This window comes from Myodes glareolus, chromosome 21 (assembly GCF_982192425.1).
Source record: "Myodes glareolus chromosome 21, mMyoGla1.1, whole genome shotgun sequence".
Lineage (NCBI taxonomy): Eukaryota > Metazoa > Chordata > Mammalia > Rodentia > Cricetidae > Myodes > Myodes glareolus.
Genome location: NC_142046.1, coordinates 21,748,823 through 21,765,557, shown reverse-complemented (window position 1 = coordinate 21,765,557; position 16,735 = coordinate 21,748,823). Strand labels below are relative to the sequence as shown.

General features: G+C 44.6%; 1 protein-coding gene across 2 annotated transcripts; it reads left to right on the top strand.

Moving 5' to 3' along the window:
- The first annotated feature begins 313 nt into the window (after positions 1–313).
- On the top strand, positions 314–7,341 carry Il1f10 (interleukin 1 family member 10). Of its 2 annotated transcripts, none has more exons than XM_085680871.2 (5): positions 314–406; positions 4,350–4,409; positions 6,110–6,195; positions 6,583–6,710; positions 6,980–7,341. In XM_085680871.2, the coding sequence occupies exons 1-5, from the start codon at positions 345–347 to the stop codon at positions 7,190–7,192; spliced, it is 549 nt and encodes a 182-aa protein (XP_085536997.1). In that variant the 5' UTR covers positions 314–344; the 3' UTR covers positions 7,193–7,341. The 2 variants fall into 2 exon arrangements, with proteins under 2 accessions (XP_085536997.1, XP_048282273.1); XM_048426316.3 differs by lacking the exon at positions 314–406 and adding an exon at positions 4,072–4,093.
- Positions 7,342–16,735: the final 9,394 nt, after the last annotated feature.

Genomic DNA, 16,735 nt, shown 5'->3' with positions numbered 1-16,735 from the left:
TTTCTATTTCTGGTCCTTCAGACCTTTCCAAGTCTCAAATGGAACCCCACGGAGCATCAAAGATGTTTGATCCCAGCATTTGTTTATCTAGCTGCAAAACCACTAATAACACAGTCAATGACAGTAGCTACAGAGACAGGAGGTCACTGTCTGGCCTCTGTCAAGGCTTTATGGGTGACTCTCTCCCCTTCCCACAAATACTCATTAATCTCCCCACCTCCTTATTATTCATACTGTGTTGAAGATATTATGAAATCTTTGGGCTCTTCTTCCCTGATCTGGAGGCAATTATAGATTGCTGCAGGCCTGTCCCACCCTGACCAGACATTATAAACACAGTGTTGATGTCCGGAAGAAGTCAGTTGGAGGTTCCAGGCATCCGAGTTCCAGACACCAGGATCTACAGGTCAGTGGTGACAGATTCTCTCTCTCTCTCTCTCTCTCTCTCTCTCTCTCTCTCTCTCTCTCTCTCTCTCTGTGTGTGTGTGTGTGTGTGTGTGTCTCTGTCTCTATCTCTGTCTCTCTCTATCTCTTTCTCTCTCTCTCTCTCTCTCTCTCTCTCACACACACACACACACACACACACACACATGCTCACACGCTTTTCTATCAGTGCCTTCAAAATGTCAGGTTCTCCAAGGAGCAAGGAATGCCTTCTACAGAGTGTTGTGTGATGCTCTCTAAGTTTGGGAGCACTTGATACAATTTAAGGAGAAGTATAGATTTTGTTAAAGCAAAGTCATTATATATTTGAAATCACAAAGTCATCTCAAAAATAATCATCTAGGCCAGTAGTATTCAAACAGTGTTTTGTTTGTGACACACGGACATTCTCTAGAGACATTCTGTGACTCACTTTTCAGTAGGACATTGGGAATACCACCAAGATGCTAAAGTCTCCACCACCTCCTCTGAAGCAATCTCCATCACCCCCTTATCTATCATACATCCAACTGTGGTTTTTTAAAAGGAAAAAGAAAATTTTTCTTGTGAAACTTAAACAATTTTGAAAAAAAAATTATCTTACCCAACATCTCAGTGCTATGGGAATAAACTGGAGGTCCAGGGACAGAAAGAATCAAGATGAACTAGTAGCAGAGTTACTTCTGGGATCCATCCTTGTGGTCAAAGCCTGATACATGTGTTTCTGTGTTCTCGTCTTAAGTTCCTGTGTGTGTCAATCATGTGGTTGGATAGAACTTCCGATGAGCTATATGTACCATACTTCACGATTTCAGGATCTTATCAACTTTTATAAGGCAAACAATTGTCTTAATGTACACTAATAAACAATATGGTAAATTTTAAAAGGAGCTGAGAATAGTGTTATAACCATAAAGGAGTGAATCATTAAACTTTGAGTCATGGGAACCATAGCTTGACCTAGAAAGCACCTTGACAACCACATAATGTAATGCCATGAACCTGAGCACTGGCCATGAAGAGACATGACCCTGTGTGTTTGAGTTCTCATTCTCGGTTGTTGTGCAATTGGATAGACAAGGTACTGAGCCCGTGTGTACTGAAGCCATGCCCAGTGACCTTAATATGAGTGACATGAATGATCAGTGATGAAGGGGGTGGCTTTGGGGCAGAAAAACCAAAGGCAACACTGAGTGAGCCCTTAGAGAGGATGAGGAAGGGATCCTGGAGAGAAAAATGAGACAGTATTGCACAAGCAAACTAAGGTCAGATGGTGGCAAAAATAGATCTGGGGAGTGTGCCCTTAGAGAGGATGAGGAAGGGGTCCTGGAGAGAAAAATGAGACAGTATTGCACAAGCTAACTAGGGTGAGATGGTGGCAAAATAGCTGGCCAGTGTAGATTCTGGAACTGAGCAGTAATATGGTCAAAGACGTACTTTAAAAATAAATCCCGTATGCTTTTTATAGATTGGGTTCACGATCCAGCAACCAGGAGTACTAGCTTACTTACAGTAGTGACTGAAAACAAAAATAAAGTCATATTTTAAAGGAATGTCTCCTGAAGAGAAGGAGAGGTACATTTTCAGTGCTTCTCGGGGTTTGAAAGATGAGAGAAATATTAGAAAAGTCATAGAAGTAGAATTGAGAGATATAAGTGGATTGAGAGAAGATAATTAACTTCACACGTATCTGGTGTGCATGATGACAGGACTTCCAAAGAAAAGGGTGAACTATGTACTGATGAAGTTTAGCCTAGGTCTGGGAGGCATTAGGCCAAAGCGATGGTTGCAGCTGTAGGAAGAGATGGATTATGATTCCATAGCAAATGAAAATACAAATACATAGGACACCTCCTTATGACTCTCAGCCTTAGACATGACCCTAGGAAAGGGACTCTACAATGTGCCTCTGATAGACGGGGAACTGGAAGAACTCAACTAATGTCAAAGATCCCAAGGAGGTAGTAAGAAATAGAAAAATAATTCTTAAAATGCCTTTGGTTTGGTCTCCATGAAGGTTGGTGTTGTTCTTGGGGACAGAAGGCTTCGTGTAGACAATGTTCGAGAAAATGAAGAGACTGTTGAGGGATCGCAGCTCTATCCGTTAGAGGCACTTGATGCAGGACAGGAGAATCAGAGAAGTCAGCCAAGGTCTATGGCCAGGAATAAATCAGAGAAAGAAAAGGGGACATAGACCCAAACTGAGTGAATGGCTGTTTTGGGATTAACAAGGAAGGGGAAACTTTGGAAATCAAGTATACTTCCCAAGTGTTTTGGTGCCTATGACTAAACACTTTGTACTTTTAAAGAGTAATGCTTACTTTACAAAAGAAATCAAATCTACTACAGGAAAATGTTAAGGAATATTAACAATCACTGATGATCCTGCCAGTCATGACTGAGTGCTTGCTGCAAGAGAGAGCACCAGCGGTCTTTGTCCCTGTGTGTGTATCTCCACACGCCCATGAATTGATTAGAATTACAGTGTGTACGTTATTTATAACCTACCCTTTCCACTCCATATATCTGGAAATTTTTATGCCATAAATGCCATCATTGATGAGTATATGCTTCTTATTTACTGGATTCGTCATTCCCTTTCAGCCAATGGCCTAGTCTTAGACATGGAGAGCATGCCCAACTTCCCAACATTGCAAAAATATTCAATTGAACTGTTTTATAACTAAACATTTGGGCAATCCTTCCCCTTCCCCTGGAACATGCAACAGCACATGCAATCACAGACTAGACAGGCTGCTTGGAGCCTGGTCCATAATGCCAGCATTTGTGCGGAGTCTTCACCCTCATCAGTGCCCTGTTTTCTTCACTTTCTGCAGGTCTTAAACTTTTGCCCAGTTGCTTTCCAAGGTGACAGAATCATATAACCAGAAAAAAAAAAGCCACTTGGACTACGCCCCATTTCTTACAATACCAAACCACGGATCTCAGTGACACCATGGTTGTCTGAATGACTGTCACCAACATCAGTCTCGTCTTCCTTACCTGTCTCCCTAGGTATCACTTCTTCCATCTCCATGTCCCGGGTCTTCCCACATTCTTCTATCCCATTTTCTACTCTCTTACATAAAGATTTCTTTTTCTAATCCCCCTTCCTGTTCAGGATGAATGGGATCTACTCGGTAAGCCCAGACACCCCTTCATTTACTCTTGGGAGCTGTTCTCCTACTTTGGTCTGTCCTGAATTTCCTGTGTGCTGTTCTGAATTGGACTTTCTGAGTGATCACTTTAGGGAGGAGCTCTGGGCTAGGATACTCCTCCAGGAAGGAACACAGTCCTGGGAAGCTTTGTGGCTTGGTGTTTATGTAGGTCACTCTCTTCAAGTCAGAGTGCTCATTTTCAAAAGCATGAATCTCTGTATGTCGATCCTGTTCTGATTTTCACCTGGAAGACAAAAGGGAGAGAGGTGTGTGGACCAACTCCACACACATGTCAGCAGCCCCTGATCCCAGGAATGATGCTTCCTAACCTTAGACCTTACCTGTTTTTCCAAGCTAAGGTGTTCTTCCCTATGCTAAGTGTCTTACACCCTGCTGGGTAAGGAGGACAGAGCAGGATGACCGTCTGGCCAGGCTGGGAAATGGGACTGGATCTGCCCTGAGGTTATCCCCTATCTGTGGAGCACCCACCTCTCAGCCTGGGAAGCGAGATGGTAGGCTCTTTTGGTGAATCTGCTCTTTAGAATCTCAGCAGAGGCTCACACCTCTGTCCACTAAACCTGATCTAGTGGCCAGGAATTAGGAAAAGGCAGAGCTGCCTAGAGCTGGGAGGGCTGGGGAGACTTTGGAGGGTTCTGCAATGCCTACAGGTGGGGAGCAGCTTGTGGCTGGGTATCTCTGAGTCCCAGCATGGCTGCCCCCAAGTACACACTGCTACTCTTCTGACAGCCTGTGTCTTCTTTTCCCCAGTGAAGACCAGACACTCCCAACGGCAAGAATGTGCTCCCTTCCCATGGCAAGATACTACATGTAAGTAATTTTGGTGATTTCTCAATCAAGGGGTCTGGGGAAACACATAAGAAGGGAAAGGGCTGAGTCAAAGGATGAAGCTCCTTCTGGCCACACACACACACACACACACACACACAAACCCTTAAGCATTGAATTGAATTCAAGCATTGAATTGAAGCAAGAATTGAACTCTTCATCTATGCCAAAATGACAGCCCTCTTTCCTGATAACAGACTAAGAACTTTGTCGGGTGAGTATTACTAAGTCCATTTTACAGATCCGAAAATTGCAGTTCCAAGAGGCTGTAGAATTTTCCTCATGCCTTACAACCACCCAAAAGCAGGGAGTGGGGTCAGATGCTGTGTTCTCTGAACTGGCATGTCTAGCACTTAGAAACCTCAGACAATCTTGAGTCCCAACGGCAGCATCTTTACAGTGACCTTAACTGATACCTGGGGAGAAGGAGGAGAAGGAGGAGGAGGAGGAGGAGGGGGAGGAGGAGGAGGAGGAGGAGGAGGGAGAGGAGGAGGAGGAGGAAGAAAAGAAGAAGAAGAAGAAGAAGAAGAAGAAGAAGAAGAAGAAGAAGAAGAAGAAGAGAGTGAGAGAAAGAAAGGAAGGAAGGAAGGAAGGAAGGAAGGAAGGAAGGAAGGAAGGAAGGAAGGAAGGAAGAGTGAGTTTCTCTACAGCCCTGGCTAGTCTGGAATTTGCTATGTCCATTCGGGCGACCTCAAACTCACAGAGCTCTGCTCACCTCTGTCTCCCAAGTGCTGGAATTCAAGTATTTACCGCCACACAGCTTCCTTGACAATACCTTAGTGGTGTCTAAACAGAATGCTTCCAGAAGGTAAACTGTCACGTCCCAGTTCTCAAAGGCTGAGAAGACTGCCAGGTGGCAAGATCTTCATAGACCTTTGATCTTAATGTACAAATGAGTCGGCTTTAAACATAGCAGGTGAGCTGTTTCTAAACAGCCATCCCCAGCTGCTGCGGAGCCAGACCAGGCTCCTGGAGGTGGTGGCGCTGGTCCAAGGTATTGGGAGCTCCCTGGGCTCTGCGAGCAATTGATGGGCATCTCTGAAACCAGCCGGGCAACTAGGCTAATAACAGGCATGGTTTTGATGTTTCACATGCACGACAGTTTCTCCCAGCTTCCCTGGTGCATACTTACCCTCCCAGGCAGGTCATTAGATCCACAGCCATCCCCAGTGACTAATCAGGCCCTGATCTAGTTCTGCGGCCTCCTAAATTCAATCCACCCAGAGTGTACCTGACCGTGGTTGGAGTGGAATGAATGTCTGGTGACATAGGCTTTGTTTTTAGAGTTCTCTCTTTTATTTTTAAGTTTACAAAGCGAATCACACTTATTGCATCCTCAATCTCTTCATTACTGAGGGGTTCCAAAGCTGGGATCGTTTCCAAATCTCACTGTGTCCCCGGGATACCCGAGTCTCAAAGCAAGTACTCAGACAGCCGTGAGAGCATCTCTACCTCTTCATGAGAAACTGACCACTGTCACTCCCGAGAGCCTCTGACACTTACGAGCCTAGGAAACCTGTTCTTGCTCTGGCATGGAGACTGCTTCTGCCTTTTGTGGAGCAGTGTCCCCACTCCTCTCCGGAAAAAGAGAATTCAGTGTGGTGGCCCAGAGCCCAGGGATTGGAAGACACTATGATCCCTGGCGGCAGCAGTAGGCCATTAACCTTGCCCTCCTATTTCAGAATCAAAGACGCACATCAAAAGGTTTTGTACACACGGAATGGCCAGCTCCTGGTGGGAGACCCTGATTCAGAGAACTGCAGTGCAGGTGAGCACCAGGGGGCCTCTCCCCGGGGACCCGCCCAATTTCCATGGAACAGGCCTCAATTCAGACAACTGCAGTTCAGGTCAGCCTCAGGGGGCCTCTCTTCCGGGACCCGCCAAATCTCCATGTTACAGGCCCTTGATTCTTTTCCTCTCTCATGTCTTTAGAGACATGAAAATGCTGTCCCCATGATAATGAGAAGAGGTGAAGGGCAGCTTCAGCTTGTTCCACTCACCCTGCAGTCTCCGTGCAAAAACAGGCCAGGTGTGCCTAGGAACAGCTGCTCCTTGCTGAGCCATATCTTGGGGAAAAAAAAAAAACAAGGAAAAAAAAACCCTTCCATCTGGGGTCCCCTTACTGCCTGAATCACGTTCTTGTCTTACCTCCCAGAGAAAATCTGTATCCTTCCTAACCGAGGCCTGGACCGCTCCAAGGTGCCCATCTTCCTGGGGATCCAGGGAGGAAGTTGCTGCCTGGCATGTGTTGAGACAAGAGAGGGGCCTTCTCTGAAACTGGAGGTGAGAGACCCCCTCCTCATCCTGGAGGGCACAGTCAGCCTTGCCCAGGTTGTCAGGTTGCAAATGCATCTTTGCACCCGAACGTCCCCTCTCTTGCCCCCTATCTCTCTTTGCCTCCAGAAAGGGAATTCTCACCTTTTGGGACCTACGAAAGGAACGTCCCTGAGTCAAACTTTCCTATTGAGTGCTTTGGCCAAGTTTCTGAGGCATCAAGGGCTGACACCCCAATCAGAATCATCTCATCTCGTAGCTGTCTCTCTTCCCCACAGGATGTGAGCATCGAGGACCTATACAAAGGTGGCGAGCAAACCACCCGCTTCACCTTCTTCCAGAGAAGCTTGGGTTCTGCGTTCAGGCTCGAGGCTGCTGCTTTCCCTGGCTGGTTCCTCTGTGGCCCGGTTGAGCCCCAGCAGCCAGTGCAGCTTACCAAAGAGAGCGACCCCTCCACCCGTACTGAGTTCTACTTTGAACAGAGTCGGTAATGAGACACCGTACTGCGGTCCAGCCTAGCGCCCGCAAACAAAGTCCTTCTTGCTCAGAGTCTGTGGAAGGCAGAACGATCTTCAACAAAGACGACTACATCTTAATCCCCAGAATCTGTAACGATGTTGCATTAAAAGGCAAAAAGGGACTTTTCCTCCATGGTTCATTTGGGCCCAATGAAATCATATGAGGCCTCATGAGAAGGAAGGAGTCGGAGAGAGACTATGGTAAACTTGGCTGCTAAATTTGAGGACAGAGTAAAATTGAGGACCTGTGATGATGAATGCGAGCGATTTTTAGAAAGTGGAGAAGGCAAGAATGCTCCTGACACGGATTTCAGATTTTTCTGGCCTCCAGAATTGTAATATAATATACTTCCATTGTTTCGAGCCTCTGAGTTTGCGAAGGTTTATTGACACAGGCATAGTAAGACTTGTGTTTCACACACAATTCAAGGGGCATAGGTGCCTGGTGATTTCTTGGGAAAACGCCCACAGATTTCCTTGGATGTTGAGTCCAGGGTTCAGTGGAGTCCCTGTGTCAAGGGGAGGTCACACTCCAGAAAATCAGGCTGGACTCTTCTGAGCGTTTAGAGTTGCACCCTTTGTCCAAGGGCCCCAGCAATTTTTCATTTCATAGAAGATCTGTGTCCCTGCTCTAGTATGACATCATCCTGTCCCCCATGTCCCCGATCCAACACGACTCTATCTAGCCTGTACTACCCCGGGTCAGTGACAGGTGAGCTGCTGGCCCTCTTCTGTGCCACCGGTGTCTAGAGCAAAGTGCTGGAACACAAAAGGTATTAGGCACAAACTCTTGACTGGGAAGGTGAGCATGAGGTTCTGGATAGACACTCAGGATATGATGCAAGGAGAGCGCAGTACCAGGCAGACTGGGGAGGAGAGCTGCCCAGGAAGAGCAGAGCTGCACAAAGGGACATCCAACCCTGGACAGTGTGATGGAGGAGAGCCCCGGGCACGTCTGGGGTATGGTGTGTCATCCATGTGGCTGGAACCCAAGGCTTGCGGTTGAGGAGTTGCTGAAAATTAAAGCAGGAAGATGGGTGGGGTCCGATTGCAAATGGCTTGCCAACGAGGTTGGGCCGTAGCTGGAAATGCCAGAGGAATCATCTGGTATTGAAGCAGGGCCCCTGTGACCATCCCTGAACTGACCTAGATGCCACCAGAGCCTCCACTCATCCCTGCATCCTCACCTCGCAGTCAGGTACCTTCAGAGGTCAGATTCTGTGCTCTGGCTCCCTGGTAGCCTGGCCCTGCTTCACCCTCTCACAGTGGCATGTCTCCTTCGGCTGTGAGCTAGGAGATAAACTTAGGCACATAAGTTTAGGCATGTTAGAGTTTATCTGAGTGATTCGTGAGTCAGGCAGCACCAATGCCGAGTTGTTCAGGGCTTTACCAAGGGGGGCTTACTGGAGGGTGGGGGAGAAGAGTTTCAGAAGGCGTTCTCGAAACAAGGGGAAGAAAAATTGGATTGCTTAAAGTGGAAAGTCCCAGCTTAAATGTTAGTCAGGAGTTTCTAATTGTTTGAGCTGCTAATTAGAGGTTAGTTGGCAGTTTCTGTTTAGTTAATCTCAGTTTCATTTTCTTAGACTATGTCCATTCTCCGAGCTGCCCCTTGGGGTGATGAAGTAGGAACTCAAGACTTAGAATGGCCCCCAATTAATTGCTTTAACAATGATCCCTCCTTTTTGTTAGCCTCCTCTTGTGATCTGTGCCCATGGGACACCCAGGCATATCAGCAGCCCCAGCAGAATCACATTCTCTGCACAGACAAAAGAGATTTTCAGGATCTGGCATTTGCTAAGTTTACATTAGGTGCTGGGGACACAAAGACCTTGAAGGCACGGCCTCTGCCCTTCAAGGACACACAGTGCAGAGGAAGGAGACCTGACTCTACAAAAGGCAGTTTCAAATTGTTTCACATTGGGCAGGCCTGGGGCTGAGAGCTGAGCTTAGTGGCAGATCACTTGCCTGACAGGTCCATAGCTAGGAAGCACACACACACACACACACACACACACACACACACACACACACTGGGGATGGTGTGATGACTTAGATGGAAAAGGCATTTTTACTCACGAGCCTGATGGTCCGAGGTCAGTTTCTAGAACCTATGTGATGGAAGGAGAAAACCAACTTCCAGAAGTTGTCTTCTGACCTCCACATGTGGGCCAGGGTGCATGCCCTACTGCCACCCCAATACACCAAGATAAATAAATAAATAAATAAATAGGTAAATAAATAAATAAATCAGAAAAACTCTCCTGCTGCAGAGCTCTGGTAGAACTGGTGGCAGGCTGGCTATTATGGCATTGTCCACATTGAGTTTCACTAGGAGAGGTTTGGTCAGCGAGAGAAATAGCAGCAACAACAAAATTACAAGTACACAAGACCCTTGTTTTGAGCTGCCCTCCTTACAATGCCAGAGCCTGGACAATGAAACGCTCCTCAGAACAGCTGCTGAACATGTTTGAGATGGCGTGTCTTGGAAGGATTCTAGGCATCATGCGAAGAGATAGGCTGTGCAGTGATGACATTAAGAAACATCTCCATCTACAGAAGGAAGTAAACTACAGGATTCAGCAATGGCGCTTGAAATGCTTTGGCCATGTTATGAGAATGAATGACGGCAAATACCCGAACACTGCTTGGAGGAGTGCACGGGAGAAGGCGAAGTGAAAGGCCCAAAAAAACGTTGGAGAAAGACTGGGGAGCCTTGGATATGACAATACCACAAGCATCTAGAACTGCCCAGGATAGGAACAGCTGGAGAACTGCCATAAATGGGCTGCCCAGGCATGCTCAAGCATTGCTGGGGCATAGATGATGATGATGATGATGATGATGATGATGATGATGATGATGATGATGATGATGATGATGATGATGTTATGGTATTGGGGGATCAAAAATCAAAAACTGAAGAAGCTACTTCTGACAGATATAGTTCAGGAACTGCAGGGAGACTTCTCTGTTGTAGCCCCAAACTCGTACTTAAATTCCTCTCCTCCCTAGAAAATCACGCCATCTTCTCAACCAGGTTACACATGTTCTAATTATGTAGATGTGTGGGAGAGGCACCCTGGAGATCTTATCCACTATTCTGCGTCTCAGAACGGTGGGTGTGGGGACAGGACAAGCGACTGGTACACAGTGCGAAGATCTCTCAGGTTGCACTCAGGAACTTGGTGGGTAGGCAAGGATTGTGTGTATGGTGTGCTTTGTGTGTGTGCGTGCACACACGAGTACCCTGGTGTTCCTGTGTTTGTGTGTGTGTGTGTGTGTGTGTGTGTGTGTGTGTGTGTGTGTGTGTGTGTGTGTACGCGCATACGAGTGCCCTGGTAAAATTCATGCTGCGCATATCTGCCGTAGAATTCATTTAGGGCATTTGTTCCAAGAGGTTCTAGAACAGATTTAGCCTAGAGGGCAATATGCTCAAAGTCCCCTAAAGCATTCAAACCAAGATTCAAATGTTGCATTGACTGATTTTTTTGGACCAGATTTTTATTTTAAGATACCAACTTGAGCATCACTGTTGACCGAATGAACAACTGCACAAAGTACACACAAAACATCCCCAGATACATGACATATGTAAATTCAAGTGAAGGCAATCCAGGTTTGGGGGAGGGGTAAGCAAAGGAAAGTTAATAAAGCTTTAATGGACATGATATTATCCTGGGTATCAGCTAGCAAAAATCAAAAAGTTGATGTCTTGGCATTTGGATTATTTGACATTTTTAACTAGGATTTTACATTTGCATACATAAATAGTTTACTATAAGTCTATCTGAACAAAAAGTCTACTTCCTAGAAAAAAATCAGTTTTATCTCTACCTACAAGGTGCCAATTCCCAAGCCTATTTTTGAGATGGGGAACTTGCAATGTACCATTTGAACTGAAGGTGGCGACAGAGCTCAGCTTTGTGAGATTGTGAGGCTTGGTGAGCATTTTCACAAAATTTAATTTGAATGCTTCTTATCGCCTGTCTGCCTTTCTCTGTCTGTGCCCCATCTCTGCCTCACTTTCAAAAAGGAAGCGTAGCTCTGCATCACTGAAGAAGCTTTGCCTCACTGTTTCTGCCATTAAAAACGTTTACAGCACTCCCGTGACAAGAGACTATCAGCCCTGTTCTCTGGAAGCCTAGAGCCGTGTGTGTGTGTGTGTGTGTGTGTGTGTGTGTGTGTGTGTGTGTGTGTGTGAGTGTGCACGCGCGCGCCTGTGGCTGTTTGTGCATCTGTGTGGGTGTCTGTGTCTCTGTGTGTGCTTGTATCTATGTGTCTGTGTATGTCTGAGTGCATCTGTGCGTGTGTCTGTGTGTGCATGCATGCATGCTCGATATTAAAACATATGTTTACTCTTAGTTCACTCAGTACATTTTTGACACAGATGTCCTCAGACAACACATATGTCTTCTTCCCTGGTGACTTCCATGCTACAATGAATGATTTGTCCACACGCTCATCCCTTCCAACTCTCTTGAGACAATCTTGCCCAGACTCTGGTCATGGAATTGTATGACAAAGAAAGCTTGGAAACTTGCTTTTCAGTGGAGGTTCTTCTACCTTGGAACATGTAGACAGACATTTATCATAGCCACAGCATATGGACTACTACTGCCCATGTTAGCTTGTCTACATAGATGGCTGCAGACTCAACATTTTTTAACTTGGATTATTATTTTTATATTGTTATTATAAAGCTATGCATTTTCCAAACTGGTTTTAGAGAACCCCACACTGAAGGATCGTGCACATCTGGGGAAAACGGGTTATCTATGATCTTCTTGCATGCTCTTTTCTGTTCCACTTGCGTCAACCACAGAGGCTATTGCACTGTTCTCTGACACGTACACCACACGCTATGGTGTTATAGGTGTGTGTATCTGAGTCCAGAGGGCACCTGCTGAGATTTCCAAGCTTCCACATCATGGAATGAAGAGATGGATAGGGACACACAGATAGTGATAGAAGAGGAGGCCGTTTATTAAGAAAACACATTCCTGAGACTGGACGTTGCCTGGACCAGGACTTAAACTCCGAAGCTCCTGGCCACAGCGCCCTAATCCTTGATGTGTTATTTAATAGCACGCAGTTTTCCCACACTCAGAAATCAAAGGGCTTTTTGGAACACGTTCAGTTTTGTTGCATGTGGTCCATTTAGGAGGGATTTCCCTGTTTCTGCTACCAACCGACTTCTGTGACACGTTAATCTTGATGTCTCTCCATATCCGGCTCTCCTGACCCAATTCCAACTGGAGAGCTGTAGCCCAGAAATCTTTTGGGGGCGCTTGGATAGTGAGAATCAGTCTTCTATAATTTTGTCTCTGCAGATGAGGGACACAGACTCTGCCTGAGGGCAGCCGTCTAACTCCCTCCATCCTTTCCTGGTGACTGGAGAGGAGGGTTTGGACCACATGCAGAAGAAGCTGCACCATAAAGAACTAGTTCAAAACTATACTATCCCAAAAGACACAAATTTCATAAGATTAGTGATACAAGGCCTACGTAAGAGTAAGATAGCTACGCCCATCGATGTCCCTGAAAGGACAAGATCCAGGGAAGCCACAGCCATACTTGTTCCAGAAGAGCCATCTTTGGTTAGGTTATTCCTGGGGTCATGTTCCCTTTGACTATTGATAAAATATACCGATGATTGAGAATGTGGAAAAATCCCAAACTGCAGTTTTTTAAAGGAATCTAATGGTAGAATAGATCAAAAGGAAGCTAGTGTGGGACAGTGAGTGTACCTACAGGTACCAACATGATGGGAGTCCCCTCTGTGTGCCGTGAGCACCATTAATGAATAAAGAAACTGCCTTGGCCTGTTGATAGGACAGAACTTAGGTAGGCAAGGAGGAAGGAACTGAATGCTGGGAGAAAGAAGGGCGGAGTCAGAGAGATGCCGCGGATCTGCCGCCAGAGATAGACATGCTGGAACTTTGCTGATAGGCCACAACCTTGTGGTGATACACAGATTAATGGAGATGGGTTAAATTAAGATGTAAGAGTTAGTCAATAAGAAGTTAGAGCTAATGGGCCAAGCAGTGTTTTAAATAATACAGTTTCTGTGTGATTATTTCGAGTCTAAGGTAGCTGGGTGGCTGGGAACCAAACAAGGGGCTCCTCCTCCTCCTATACACACACACACACACACACACACACAAAACACAAAGCAAGTTTGCAGCTACTTGCTTATAAAAAGATCACATCTTTGTATTTAAGAAGCTAAGATACCCTTTTTGTTTGAAGAGAATCTTGAAGTCTTTTAGCATTTTAGCTGTATGTGCAAGGGGCCTTGTCCTTAAGGTGTTCCCGAGGCTGTGGAGACACAAAAAGGTAAAGAACTCAGAGAGAAACTATAGAGTTCTTTTAGTCTGAGTATGATGCGTCCTTAACTACCCTGACAAGGTGTCAGTAAGCATCAGAAGACATCTATATTCTTGACAGGAGACATCTATCAGAGCTGCTTTAGCTACTACAGTTTATAAGCATCTCAGATATTCACTTGCTACAAATTTTAGGTGGTAAGGTAAGCTATAGGTCTAAGAGTTTTGATGCTCCCAATGAGGAGGGTCCTCCCGCTCTTATCCTTTGCTTTGGCACCATATGTGGGTCAATCCCCAAAGCTGGGACTGACGGCAATAACTCCTTCGGCTTTGGGGCATTTCCTCTAACTCTGGTTAGTACAAGTTTCTGAGTCACCAATTAAACTAGAGAACAAAGCCCTGATATTGGGAAATAAATCACATTGGGGGGTCGGGGGAGCTTTTATTAGGGCACCATGTGTGTCATTGATCTTTGAGGGGAGCCCAGCCTCTTTTCAAGCAATCGGGCACCTTTCTTTGCAGAAAATGAAAAGGTGTTCCCTAGTTCCCTACTGAACTCTGCTTGCTGCCCCTGTATAACAGTTTTTCCAGCCTGGGTCTTGCTTAAGGTAGTAAGGGCTTATTTGTCTATGGAACTATTTTATTCCCTGGGCAAAGCTATCAATTGAGCCTGTAACTTGCTTTCTCTGGGCCTTAACTGTCTTTATTTTCTTTCTGTTGTTCGAAACCCCAATCACCAAATTTATTTATTTATTTATTTTAGATCTACTTTCTTTGTTTTGTGTGTGTGTGTTCCCGTCCACCTGTATATATGCCTGTCTTTCTGTCTGTCTCTCTGTGGGCATGAGTATTTCAGTTCAGGTCCCTGTAACAGACAGAAGAGGGTTTCAGATTCTCTAGGGCTAGAGTTACAGGCGGTTGTGTACTCCACAGTGTGAGAATGGAGCTGAACCCGATCTCTCTGCCAAAGTAGTGTGCATTCCCAGCTGTGCACTGCCCACTGTAAAAATATAACTGAACCCAGATCACAGGACAGTGATCTGTGAGTCTCCCCTAAATAAATAACCCTTTATTATACGTTATTCTGAACTAGTGTGGGATGATTTTGTTATCTTCTGCCATCACCGGTCTCTCTGCCAGCAGGGTATATTTCCAGCTGTGCACTGCCCACTGTAAGAGCAGAACTGAACCCAGTCTCTCTACCAGAGCAGTGTGCACGGTGCACTGCCCTCTATAAGTAATGGCACTGAACTCGCTCTCTCTGCAAGAGCATTTTCAGCCTCTTTGTCATCTCTCCAGCACCCCAAAACCAAATTTAAAACTTTTCTTGGATTATCTAGATCTTATTATCTCGTCCTGTAATTTTCTCCAAGCAACAGGGACTTCTTCAGACTACTTGAGGACATAGAACTGAGGCAAGGATCAATCAGATAACATCTTGACTATAATTGCTCAATTATATATGTTTTTGTCCTCTACTCTGAAATTTTAGTTATGTTGTGAATTGAAAGATTAAAAGGAATTTGGACTAACATGTAGAGAAAGTATAAAAATCTTAGGTACACATAAAGATCGATTTTTAAATACAAAGCTTTTGTGACTTTCATTTAGATCTACCTTTGGCTTTTACATTAGAATGTGGATCTGATTATTTCCTGAGTAGCACTAAACAATTTTTAATGCCAAGCCTGGATTTGCAAAGACATAGCTCTTAGTATAAAGTAAAAGACTTTATATCTCAAAGACATTGAGCCAAGACTGACCAGTAACAAAATTCTAAACAGACTGAGCAAGTATCAACAGTTTGTTGTTGTTGTTAATGTTTTCATTACATTTCTTTATTTGGTATGTGTGTGTATATGTGTGTATGTATATATATTTGTGCAGTAGTCTCTCTCTGTCTTTCTGTCTCTCGCTCTCTCTGTGTCTCTCTCTGTTTCTGTCTCTGTCTCTCTGTCTCTGTCTCTGTCTCTGTGTGTATGTGTGTGTACGTGTGTGTATATGTGTGTATGTGTGTGTATATGTGTGTGTGTGTGTGTGTGTGTGTGTGTGTGTGTGTGTGTGTTTGTGTTGGGGGGACAGACGGCAGTTTGTGAGACTTGGTTCTCTCATTTCTCAATGTAGATCCTAGGGATAAAGCTAGGTTGTCAAATTTGACCACAAATAACATAAAATATCTCATAGTAACTAATCAAACCTGTATGGCAAGAGCTTTAAATCTTTGAAGAAAGAAATTGAAGAAGAAACCAGAAAATGGAAAGATCTCCTATGCTCTTGGATAGGTAGAATTAACATAGTAAAAATGGCAATCTTGCCAGAAGCAATCAACAAATTCAATGCCCAGCAAAATTCTTCACAGACCTCAAAACAACAATACTCAACTTCATATGGAAAAGCAAAAAACCCAGGATAGCAAAAACAATCATCTACAATAAAGGAACTTCTGGAGGCATCACAATCCTTGACTTCAAATTCAACTACAGAGCTACAGTACTGAAAACAGCCTGGTGTTAGCATAAAAACAGACATGAGGACCAATGGAGCTGAATAGAAGACCCAGATATCAATCCACATCCCATGAACACCTGATTTTTGACAAAGAAGAAAAAAAATGTATATTGGAAAAAAGAAAGTATATTCAACAAATGGTGCTGGCTTAACTGGATATCAACATGCAGAAGAATGAAAATAGATCCATACCTATCTCCATGCACAAAACTCAAGTCCAAAGGGATCAAAGACCGTAACATAAAACCAACCACACTGAACATCATAGAAGAGAAAATGGGAAGTACACGTGAACACATTGGCACAGGAGATCACTTTCTACATATAACTCCAGTAGCACAGACCCTGAGAGAAACAATTAATAAATGGGACCTTCTGAAACTCAGAAGCTTCTGTAAAGTAAAGGACACGGTCAACAAGACAAAACAGCAGCCTACAGATCTTCACCAACCCCACATCAGACAGAAGGCTGATCTTCAAAATATACAAAGAACTTGTGGAAATATTTTTATTAGCATAATGTATTTTATGTCTTTTTATTTTTGCTACCCTTGACTATTAACCTTAAAATTTTTTTCCAGAACCTGATTTGAAAGGAAATCCTTACCAAAGTTTGTATCCAATGTTAAATTTCATAGTTTAATAACTCTATTGAATCTTGCTTTTAAAAAACAAGTAATAT